The sequence below is a fragment of the Cololabis saira genome, chromosome 3, assembly GCF_033807715.1.
Source record: "Cololabis saira isolate AMF1-May2022 chromosome 3, fColSai1.1, whole genome shotgun sequence".
Classification (NCBI taxonomy): domain Eukaryota; kingdom Metazoa; phylum Chordata; class Actinopteri; order Beloniformes; family Belonidae; genus Cololabis; species Cololabis saira.
The window spans coordinates 37,984,747-37,997,026 of NC_084589.1; the positions used below are offsets into that span (position 1 = coordinate 37,984,747).

General features: G+C 42.9%; 1 protein-coding gene across 1 annotated transcript in view; it reads right to left on the reverse strand.

Moving 5' to 3' along the window:
- The window catches only part of smg5 (SMG5 nonsense mediated mRNA decay factor), a 32,361-nt gene that overhangs the window by 1,345 nt on the left and 18,736 nt on the right, over window positions 1-12,280 (reverse strand). Inside the window, exons 12-21 of the mRNA XM_061717442.1 lie at window positions 10,971-11,888; window positions 9,147-9,316; window positions 8,984-9,059; window positions 8,725-8,900; window positions 7,393-7,551; window positions 7,200-7,259; window positions 5,386-5,545; window positions 5,107-5,197; window positions 2,759-2,833; window positions 2,537-2,675 (exon numbers count right to left, since the gene is read on the reverse strand). Coding sequence (XP_061573426.1) covers window positions 2,537-2,675; window positions 2,759-2,833; window positions 5,107-5,197; window positions 5,386-5,545; window positions 7,200-7,259; window positions 7,393-7,551; window positions 8,725-8,900; window positions 8,984-9,059; window positions 9,147-9,316; window positions 10,971-11,888 — 2,024 coding nt within the window. The remainder of the gene's footprint in view (window positions 1-2,536; window positions 2,676-2,758; window positions 2,834-5,106; window positions 5,198-5,385; window positions 5,546-7,199; window positions 7,260-7,392; window positions 7,552-8,724; window positions 8,901-8,983; window positions 9,060-9,146; window positions 9,317-10,970; window positions 11,889-12,280) is intronic.

Genomic DNA, 12,280 nt, shown 5'->3' on the forward strand with positions numbered 1-12,280 from the left:
GAAATAAGGAATTAAAGTGTCTACAGGTTTGACCAAGGTACATTTAAGACTTTTTAATACAATTTTTAAACTAAATTTAAGACCAAAGAGACAAGTCACTAAGAAATCCAGCGCTGAGGTCGAGGTTGCCAGATCTGGCCGACAGGTTCCAGCACAAACGTGATGTAAAAACCTGCTGAAATACTGAAAAACCACCCAGAATCAAACATTATCTATGTTAAAACCCTAAATGATTAAATGTGTACTTCAGGACTGCCTCAGAAAATTAGAATATTGTGATAAAGTTCTTTATTTTCTGTAATGCAATTAAAAAAAAACAAAAATGTCATACATTCTGGATTCATTACAAATCAACTGAAATATTGCAAGCCTTTTATTATTTTAATATTGCTGATTATGGCTTACAGTTTAAGATTCCCAGAATATTCTAATTTTTTGAGATAGGATATTTGAGTTTTCTTAAGCTGTAAACCATGATCAGCAATATTAAAATAATAAAAGGCTTGCAATATTTCAGTTGATTTGTAATGAATCCAGAATGTATGACATTTTTGTTTTTGTAATTGCATTACAGAAAATCACAATATTCTATTTTTCTGAGACAGTCCTGTACATTTCAAGCTTCACAGCACTAAATAGCCCCCAAAAAGTACAGGCTCCAAACAAAGACTACAATTAAATTGAATAGATTAAAGCAAATAAAATATCAGTGAGTTCATTAATTTTGCCATAATGGCAACTTTTTTGTTAATAATTTCTCCTAAATATTTAGTAAAAACCAGGAGCAGCAGCCCAAATATATTTTTTTCAGCACAGTTGGGCTGAAACTTGCCCAACCAGGCAACACAGATTTAGAGAAGGAGATTCTCCTCAAAACGATGAAATAAACTTTTTAATGATGACTGGATACCTCTAAAATTAAGACCCTTGGATTGAGATTTAGGACAAATTAAGAAATTTAAAGGGCTTTTTTTTTTAGCAAAAATTGAATTTAAGACTTTAAGGACCCGCGGCCGCCCTGTTTCATGAGCAAAATTCTCCTCCACTTTCTTTTTTTTATAAAAAACAAGAAATAACAACCTCGAACGAACTATAACACGTTTTTAACTGTTTTCGTACAAGTCTGAAGTTAAAAAGCAAAAAAAAAAGGGCAACAATAAGGCCCCCTTGAGTTGCAGACAGATGCTGCTAATCATCAACCGGAGCATTCAGGTGTGATAAAGGTGCCAGATTGTGCCGTTGTGATGCCCCATTCATGATGATCAAGCACCACAACAATGTTGTTTTATCTCTAGTCTAAAACCCTCAGAGCACCTAAACCTCCTCGTACCGGTACAACCTCTAAACAAACCAAACACAGGATGGATGTATAATGAGATTGGCTGAAAATGGGTGAAGCATCAAAGTTTTAAATGTGCAGAACTGAAGATGTGAGAGAAGACAGCTGGACGTATAGATCGTCTAGATCAGGGGTCGGCAACCCAACATGTTAAAAGAGCCATATTGGACCAAAAACACAAAAAATAAATGTGTCTGGAGCCGCAAAAAATTAAAAGTCTTGTATAAGCCTTAGAATGCCCTGCTGGTAGAGACGCACAATTTAAATGACATATTTTGGTCAACTAACATGACTAAGCATAAATTACATAGAAACACCAGCAAAAATATTTTTAAAAAAAATGAAATAAATAAGGATTTAATCAAGATTTAAAGTAATTTAACCTTCATATTGTTTAGTTTTGATACGTTTTAAGGATTTAAAGTAATTAAACCTTCATATTGTTTAGTTTTTAGACATTTTAAGGATTTTTTTTTTAAGGTTTAATTAACTTTTTTAACTGTAGTTTTCAATTTGTTAATATTTGAATTATTCAAGTTTAATCCACTTTTGTTTTGTAAATTTTTTCATCTAATCAGAATTTAAATTACATATTTGGGTCAAAGTGTAACAAACATAAATCAGCATATATTACATAGAAACACCAGCAACAATATTACAACAAAAAATTTAAATAAAAAAGGATTTAATCCGGATTTAAAGTAATTAAACCTTCATATTGTTTAGTTTTTACATATTTTAAGGATTTAAATTTTTTGTTTTGTGAATCCTCTTTCCTCCTCAGTTATTTTTCCCTTTGGCCGGTTTGTTTCCAGCAGCCTCCTACCTGGCGCCCCCTGCTGGTAGAAACAAGTGTCGCAGGCTCCGACGCAAATCTTCGTTAACAGAAATGTTGAAATTTAATATTTATTCTACATATTTTTACAGCATTGGAAAACTTTAAAAATGTTTGTGTCATGTTTGTCCTCCTATAGAAACCACATTAAAACGAAAAATATATTTCCCTCCCCCATTTACTTCCATTTTCAAACATTTTTGAAAAAGCTCCAGGAGCCACTAGGGCGGCGCTAAAGAGCCGCATGCGGCTCTAGAGCCGCGGGTTGCCGACCCCTGGTCTAGATCCTGCGACTCATCGCTGCAACAAAAACAAGCTGAAAAGTGATGAAAGCTGATGTCTGGAGTGTAAAAGTGACCGACCTTCATGGCCGCCGACCGGGCGCACAGCTCTTCCAGCTCGTGGCCCGTCAGGATGGTCACCATGCCGGCCGTGTCTTCGTCCCCGTTGCCTTGGGAGATGGTGAGCTGACGACAACTGTCCACCATCTTGTACAAGTACCTGGGGGCGGGACGGAGGAGGGACGGCTCTTCAGACGAGTGTAAAACCAGTAGGAGAAACATCTGGGACGGAGCAGATCTTACCAGGCCTCGATGTCCTGGCGCTTTAGTTTATCTCTCTCAAAACTGCGACCTGATTCCTTCTGGCAGCGAATGTACCTGGAGAGACCACATTACCAGGGTTAGAGTCTTCACCACTATGTCCAAAATGTTGTTTTTGGGGGGTTTATTTGTTTCAGGTGTTCAGCAGTATCCCCAGAATATCATGACTTCTGGATTAAAGCACAGATACCCCTTTTCCACCAAACCGGTTCTGGGCCAGTGCTGAGTTTGGAACCGGACTTTCTGTTTCCACTGACAAAGAACTGGGTCCGGGCCAGAAGAACCGGTTCCAAGGTAGAACCAACTCTTAGCTGGACTAGAGGAAAGAACCACTTACGTAAGCGGAGGGGTGGAGTTGTTAAGACCAACAGCAATAGCAAGACTGGGAGACGGAGACATTTTCAAATAAGAATGAATCTGGATGCAGCAAAGCATCATGGGTCTGAGGAGGAGAAAACCTGTCTCTTAGAGATGTGGTCCCTGGAGGAGCTACGTGGACCAAGTCCTGTTACAGCAAATACCTTGTTGTTGCTTCAACTTTCACGCAAAACGCAGCGACGTAACTGACGTTTGACCTGTTTAAAATAGGTATTAGATGCCATAATAGGCCCCCTTTAAATTAAAGGCAGTTGGACTTGACAGTGACCCGTACAGTTACCCCAAGAACCAGTGGTCCATGGACATTAATATTTGGCCACGAATCGAGTTTCCAGATATTTATATGTACTTATTTTCTACGCCGGGGAAATAAACGAACCAAAGCTTGAAGGCATACAAAAGTCTTGACACTTGGTCCTACTTCAAGGTAGGATTTCTAGGTGAAATTAAAGTGATGAGGACACCGAACTTTATGATTTGACCGTTTAACATTAACTACCCAAAAATCCAACATTACCTGATACAAAATGGGAACCGCAAATCCACGTTTCGGTGCCTGAAATAGAGTTGTTTCTGTGAATTGCAGCGATTCATTTGTCTCTCATAAGCTTATTTTTCAGCAGTCTGTAAAACGATAACTCAGATTTCTTGCTAAATCCATGAGTACAGTCAAAGATCCTCTATACAGAAGATAGCGCGTTCCTGCCTATGAAATGGTATACACTTCCGGTCTCCTAAGTGGGCGTGGTCGCCCCTCTCCCCACATCATTTTGGAACATACAACACTAGATACAGTACAACTTTCTTCCAAAAAGACTTAAATAATTAAAATAACAGTATTATTAAGCAAAGAAGCAAGTTTTATTTTAGTTTTAAACTTCATTTTATCCGATGGGAAAACGATGAGAGCCAAATCTCGCGAGAGTGTGTTGCTCAGACAGAGACAGGTCTCAAACAAAGTTTATTTTCTCCTAATCTGTCTGTCTGAAAATGTCCATTTCGGTGTCAGAATGTTCAGAAGGTTTGTGGCTTTTGAAAAATGGGTCCCATATTTACTTAGGTTACTATGGGGGAAGGAATTGGTAATAATCTGTGCTCACGTTCACTTTTCCCATAGGACTCAATAGACTCAGGACCTACTTCCGGTCTCCTAAAGGGGCCGGGCAGTCACGTGACACAGATACAAGAAACACAACCGTAGTGGGCTGTCTCGTTTATTGAACGTCTCTGGTACAATCGATCGCACAACAGCCCTTTCCCATTTTAGATCTTTTCCAGTTGCTCAAACTGAAAGTTTACGCTGTCTTACTCAGTCTTTCTGACACTCAGTCTTTCTGACACTCAGTCTTTCTGACACTCAGTCTTTCTGACACTCAGTCTTTCTGACACTCAGTCTTTCTGACACTCAGTCTTTCTGACACTCAGTCTTTCTGACACTCAGTCTTTTCTGACACTCAGTCTTTTCTGACACTCAGTCTTTCTGACACTCAGTCTTTCTGACACTCAGTCTTTCTGACACTCAGTCTTTCTGACACTCAGTCTTTCTGACACTCAGTCTTTCTGACACTCAGTCTTTCTGACACTCAGTCTTTCTGACACTCAGTCTTTCTGACACTCAGTCTTTCTGACACTCAGTCTTTCTGACACTCAGTGGGCGTAACCCGCTGTGAAGTCACATCTGTGACGTCATGCACATTCCCTCTATGGAAAACAAACCGGTTCTCAGTTGGTTCACAAGTTGAACGAATTGTTCAACTTGTTCCGCACTGGAACCGGTTTGGTGGAAAAGGGCAGATGAGTCTACTTTGGTCTGAATCCGACCCAGTGGTCCGTTCACTGGAGCTCACTGAGGTTGAGATTAGCTGACGGGTGAAGCCGGGCTTCCCTGGTTCGGCTACGGCCCCCGAGACCCAACAAACAAACAAACAAACAAACCCAACATTAGTTCTCACCTGTTGCCTTTACGAAATTCAGACTCCAGAAAGCGGATGCCGTCTCTCGCACCGATATTTTCCTTCTTCAGCCTGTCGAGTCCATCAATCACTGCAACACAAACGTGGAGCATTTTAACGGAAACAGTGATTTCAGCTTTCAGTGAACAGAACACAGCAACCACATCTGGAACCACATCTGCCTAAACCAGGTGTCACATCTGGGAACGGCTCCCACTGATCCATTACTAATTAACCATTAATGTTTTAGATATGTAAACCCGTGTCTGGTGTGCCGACCTGCCCGCGGGATGATGATGATGAAGCAGCCGCTCCCAGCCAGCTGCCGGATCAGACCCAGATGTTGGCAGAGAGCAGCCGTGTCTGGGACCAGGTAGGGAGACATGGACGACTGGGCCTTGGGCTGCTGCAGGCTGCCCTCCAGCTGCGACACCTCCAACTGCAACAACCACACACCCAACACACGATAACAGGTGAATTCATGGCTTCTGAGACATAATCTGGTTAACAGTGAATGATGGTTTCTGACTGGTTCACTTTCTTTATCCAAATCACGTCACTTGTGGCGATTATCCCAAACAAAAGTGGTTCTGAGAATTAACTCGGCTTTCAAACAGTAATTGTGTTAAATCCTTTTCCTGAGTGAGGGCCCCAGACTGCAAGCATTTAGTCGAATTTTGTGACCAGTACAACTTGGAAATATGTGTTGGTTTAAATATCTTCAAATTGTTATGAATCTAAATGAAAGATACGGAAGCCTATTGAATTCACTTGGGGAGAAAAAAAAAAAAAAAGCTTAGTTTTTCAGGATAATTTTTTCTGTTTTCAGGAATAATTTTTTTCTGTTTTTCAAGGTAATTTTTTCTGCCCATACGCCTCTAAAGGTGATTCCGTCTCCTCAGCTGCACACCGTGCAGATCCAGTATCTTCAGCAGTCTCCTGATCGTCTCTTGAGCCGCCACAAAGCCTGAATGCATTTCATGTGCATCATCTTGTCTCCATGGATCCATATATGTCCTGGAGAAACATTGCTATGTAAAGGAGATCTGGGCTTTCCCTCTGAACTACTCCTACTCCTAGTCCTCAGGTCCATAAAGTCGACAAACTAATGGTGATACCATCTATATGGCTTGAAGACAGGACTCCCCCCCAGTGTCTTAAACCCAGATCAAAGTAAAACTTGATTAAAGTAAACAAGTTGATCCTGTTTGCTTCCATTAAATCAAGCTCTCAATGCATGAATGTGATTGTTTCAGATGCTTTTCAAACCTTGGGGGGTTACACCAAAAAAAAGGGTGAAAAAACCCCCCCACAAAAAGCTGAAACTAATTACACTGAAAAACAGGACAAAATTACCACAAAAAATAGAAAAACATTATAGGGAAAAACAAGCATTTTCATTATTTTCCAAGTGAAAGCAATACGCTTCGGTAGAAAGAGCAGGATGAAATTAAACTCAAGGGTATGAGAGAACAACAGTGATCAGACCCTCCTGAGATGCTGCAGACTCTGATCAGGACGAGGAAATACCCAAATGGGGCAAAAACCTCAACTTCTAAAACAGACTTATCTCTTATTTACCCTGTTTGCAAAAACAAGTCACAGCAGAGGTTGAAAAATTATCTGGGCCGACGTTGGCTCCATCCAGGACCTTTACCGGTCCAGGGTCAGGAAACAGACAAGGTACGTTTCTGCAAACCCAGAGCATCACAGATCACTGCAATAAAACCCCCGTCAGGGGCTCGTTTCTCCCATCAGGCCGTTGGTCTGCTGGACTTTCAGTAGTCAGAGATGTTTGTGCAGCATCTTCACCACCGGAAATATTAGTTCTGTCTCGTTTATATTGTATTTCCTGCAGTATATTTTTTGATTGCCCTCGGTTTTTCTTAAAAATATCTATTTATTTCATTCTATTTCTTGAACCTTGAGAGACAACGTCTGGCAAATCAAATTCTGCGTTTGTTTGCACAAACCTGCAGAATAAAGTTGATTCTGATTCTGATACGGTGAGTTGTAGCGCCCCCTAACCCGCCTTGAGTGTACTACAGTGATGTAACTTCAATGAGAAACAGCAGCAGAGTGATGATAAAGACCTGCAGTCGGAGCTGAGCCATGTCCCTCATCAACCGATTTCGACGAGCCTCCTCTTCAGCCTGGACAGAAACGACCAACAGAAGGAAGTTCAACACTGAATCAGCTTCGTTTCACACATCTGTCAGGGTCAGACACTGAACACCTTCATCTGAGTTTAGATGAAGAGTTAAACGACACTCGTGTTCCCCTCACCATGCGGAACTGGGCCTTGGCCTGTTGCAGCAGGTTGTCCTGCTCCGACTGGCTCACGCTGGTGAAGATTCCCGCCTCGGGGTTGAAGTGCAGCACGTTTCCCTGCAGATTCGTGAGGAAGTGGCCAAAACTCCGGATGCAACACACTCGCACCACACACTGGAGGGAAATGAAAGAAACGCACGTTCAGCTGGAAGAATACATTTGAAGCCTGAACCACATTTATAAAAACATGTCAAGTGCAGTCCAGAAAAATAATGTAGGCAATGTTTCAAGTTTCCACGCATCGGCTCACCCTTAGTGAAGATATAGCTCATATAGATATAGCTTATTACCCGATTTTCCGGACTATAAGTTGCGTTTTTTTCGTAGTTTGGCCAAAGGTGCGACTTATACTCTGGAGAGACTTATGTGTGAAATTATTAACACATTATTACCGGTTTATCATTTCACACTAAACTGCAACTGACGATGAGTCTGACGTTAGCGACGTAGAAGAGGAAGAGCTGCATCTTCTACCTCCAGAATTAGCGGAGTTGTTTAAAAGTGACACCGAAGTTTTCATTGGATTTTACTTATTTGGAGTGACACGGATGGTTTGGTAAACTTCTTAGCATGTTATTTATGCTATAGTTATCTGAATAACTCTTAATATGTTATGTTCACATACCAGACACGTTCTATGTTGTGTCATGTAACATAAGCATACGTACAATTATTCAGCCTGATGTTGCTTCTATTCTATTTTTATTTTAAATTGCCTTTCAAGATGACATGTCTGTTCTTTACGGAAGAGTATTAGGGCCATGCAGGAGAAAAAATATTTGAGAAGGGAAGATTTTTTATTGTGCACTTCGAGAAAAAAGTCGAAATGTCGAGAATAATGTTGAAATACAATTTCAAGAATAAAGTCGAAATTTCATGAATAAAGTCGAAATCTCGCCTTTTCTCTCAACATTTCAAATTTATTCATGAAATTTTAACTTTTTTCTCAACATTTCAACTTTTCTCTCAAAATTCTATTTTCAACATTAATCTCGACATTGACTTTTTTCTCAAAGTGCACAATAAAAAAAATAAATCTTCCACCCTCAAATATTTTTTCTCCTGCAGGGCCCTAATACTCTTCCGTAGTTCTTGGTGTTGCATTTTATAAAAATAAATTTCCCCCAAAAAATTAAGCTTATACTCCAGTGCGACTTCTATATGTTTTTTCCTTCTTTATTATGCATTTTATGGCTGGTGCGTAGATGTGTTTGAGCTTTGCACGGCCTTCTGGGATATCTGTATAAAGATCTGTGTGCAGGATCGTCCTCCCGCGTGCGTCCGTACCTCCTGCAGGGGACTGAGCGAGGAGCCGCGGCACGTGAAGTCGAGGCGGCGGTGAGCGGCGCTGAGAGCCGGCAGGTGTCTCAGAGCCACGTCCTCCGGCAGCAGCAGCGCCTGGACCAAACCGGGCTGCTCACACTGGTTCAGCATCTCCGCCACGTCGGCGGGGAGACCCAGATCTGCGGCACACACACGGAGAAGTCAAGCCTGGAGTTCAGGAGCCATTCATGCAGAGATCAACGCGGCCAGCGTTTAGACTCACCGGCCTCCACCATCTTGCTGCCGTCCGGTAGCAGGTTGAGCAGGACAGACAGACGGTTCCACAAGCTTTGAGAGCTCTGCGGGGAAAACCGTCGATCACGTTCAAGGAAACACGCTCCAACAAAGTCTGGTTTAACTAAATAAAGCTGCTTCGTCCGCCTCACCTGCGCACACATGACGATGATGTCCGTGTTGGTCCGGAGCCAGTCGACGAACACCTTCACCACCTGGATCAGGCCCTGGTTGGTCAGGATCTCCAGCTTCTCCACCAGCGTTTTCTCACTATGGACCGACTGAGCGCTGTGTTGACTCTCTTCTGAATCAGAGTTCAAGTCTGAGCACAAGAGGGGAGACAAGTGTGAGCGTGAAAAACTGAATTCTGAAGAATAAAAACAGGCAAGAAAATCTTTTAACCCTTTATGAGCGGCTGGAGCGCCGGCGCTCCCGTTAGCATATTGATTTTCAAGACGTACAAAAAATAAAACAGAGCAATAATTCTTCTTGCATTTAGTGTCCCAGAGAGCTGTTTTAATCCATTAAATTCACATTATTATGGGAAGATTTCCATAATAATCCAGTAAAATTGCCACACGGAAATCTCCATAATTGACATTGCGGGTTATTTATAACCCGGTACGTGTTCACAGCTCATCCTACGTTGACGTACATCATCACGTTGTCAGCGTGTCATCGGGTTGGATTTTTTTCCCACAAAAAGGGAAGTGACGTCATTCCCCCGGGAAACTAGTCGGTTTGAATTTGCGCTCTTGTTCGTGCTTTTTATCAGAGATTTTCGCGAAAGAGCGACAACCCACACCCATCATACACACACTACACACTCACTATACCTACCAGCCCACCCGCCCGCCAGAAAATAATAGGTTTTCCCTTTAAATGAAGATAAATATAATGATAATAATAATCAAAATCATACTGTAACTGCATAAATTAGATGATGTCTAACGTTGTTGAACAACTACTCCGATCACCATGTCAATGGACACCACCATCATGTGGGATTTCTGTATTTAGAAAAGTATGTGTAAAATTAAAAAACTATTTACATTTTTTTGGGGTAGTTATTTGCACTTTTTAGCTATTTATTTAGTTATTATGGACTTGAGTCCTGCGCGGACTGTTTTCTTCATACCGCTCCCGCTGCATTTCTGCCCTTTACCGCCCGCACCCGCAACGTGTGTGTTACACTCCCGTTAGCATACGCAAAACTCTGAGAATTCATGGCGCACAATAATAGAGATACATTGATGTTGTGTCTTCTCTCATCCTGCAAGAGAAATTTCCTTGACAAATCTATCTGATTTAATGTTAACATGGTAATTGTGGAGCTTGATGGATAATTGACAGTTCATAGTTCATCAGTTCACCTGACTGAAAGTTAGATGCAAATCCATCATTGTTATCGCACAAGCTGTTTCGTCTTTCCTGCACACATCAGTTATGTGATTGAGGTTATAGCAACGAGAGTAGGCTGTGAGTGGCTCAATAACACTAATAAATAACACAATATAAACAAAGCTAACGAATTAAACAAATGAATTTAACAAATTAATCCCTTGGCCATTACATTGCTGTGGAGGAAGAGAATGCTGCTGACCGTCTGCGTCTCTTCCAAGATGCTCCACAGACACTAAACGCAGTTTCTCAAAATATCTGACTTGCTTTGTCTTTGTTTTGTAAAGACCTTGTTTGAGGTTTATTTTCCACGTCATTGATTTCCATCTTGTCGCTAGACTATATTCTGATCCCGCAGGGTTTTTTTTTTTAGCCGCCCGCACCAAACCGCCTGCTCTCGCCAGATTTGTGTTGGGTCAATCCCAATCCAGCCCTCTAGTAGGGATTTATAACATCCAGATTATTAAAGATTGGATTATATGGGTTGTTTTGATGCATAGCAAATAAAAATAAAATGGTTCTATGGTAGGTCATGAAGGGTTAAAGTTGTAACGTTGAGGTTAAACACACGTTACCATCGTCGTTGGTTCCGTTGGCAGTACCAGGGGTGATGTCGCGGGGCGACTCCCCGGGAGGAGGGGGGGTCTCCTGGGAGGGGGGGGCAGAGGTCTCGGTGGGGGTGGGGGTCCCCGGGGACGGGGAGGCGGGCGGCTTCAGCAGCATGTTGCTGAACGTGGGCGCCAGGCGGAAGCAGCGCTTGGCCTGGAAGAGCTGCGAGGACATGGCCTGCAGGTTGCTGCTGATGCTGGAGTCGGCCGGCAGCAGGGGCCCGTTGGCGGCCGGGGGCGGCTCCTCCTCCCTCACCTCCTCCTCCTTGGCCTGCTCCTCTTCCTCCTCCTCCTCCTCCTCGGGCTGCTCCCGGGCCGGAGCCTCGGAGGCCTCTGCGTTGTCCGTGTCCTCGATGTCCTCCAGGTCGGAGCGGGACTCCTGGCTGTTCATGTCCGAGTCCGTCTCCACGTCGAAGGCCGTTCCTCCCTCCTCCTCCGAGCCACTCCCCCAGCTGCCCTCCTCGCCCACCGCCTCTCTCTTCGCCTCCTTCTTGACGGATGAGGGGTTGAGCGTTGTTGTCGTCGGCGTCGTCGTTTCCGTTTCCACTGCTGAATCAGCACGGCTCCGTCTTTCTTCGTCGTTGTCCTCATCCTCTTCGCTCTCGAAGCCTTCGCTCAGGTCGCTGTCGTCCTCCCCGCCGCCGTCTTTACGAGCGCAGCGCCGGCGGCGGAGTCGAGAAAGGCGGGTGAACTTCTTCTTCTGCCTCTGCTTCTCCTCCTCCGCCTTGCTCCGTTCTTCCTCGTTGCTCTGCTTCTTGCCGGCGAGGCGGACGCAGCCATCGACGCCTTTGTCCTCGTCGTCCTGCTCCAGCGAGCCGTTCTGCAACGGCCTTTCCTCGGGGATGTCTGTCGGCTGAGCCGACGGATCCTTCATCTCCAAATCATCTGGACGACAGAAAAAACGGGTTTGTTGTAAGAGCAGAGTCAGCAGATTTACCATCAGCCTGAAAAAAACGAATACATCTTTCCATGTTTAAGTTCCTCCTGACATCTCGCTGAGGCAGAACTCAGAAAACACTGAAATCCACAAAAAAAAAAAAAATCATATATATATATATATACACACACACACACAGGACTGTCTCAGAAAATTTGAATATTGTGATAAAGTCCTTTATTTTCTGTAATGCAAAAATGTCATACATTCTGGATTCATTACAAATCAACTGAAATATTGCAAGCCTTTTATTATTTTAATATTGCTGATCATGGCTTACAGCTTAAGAAAACTCAAATATCCTATCTCAAAAAATTAGAATATTCTGGGAATCTTAATC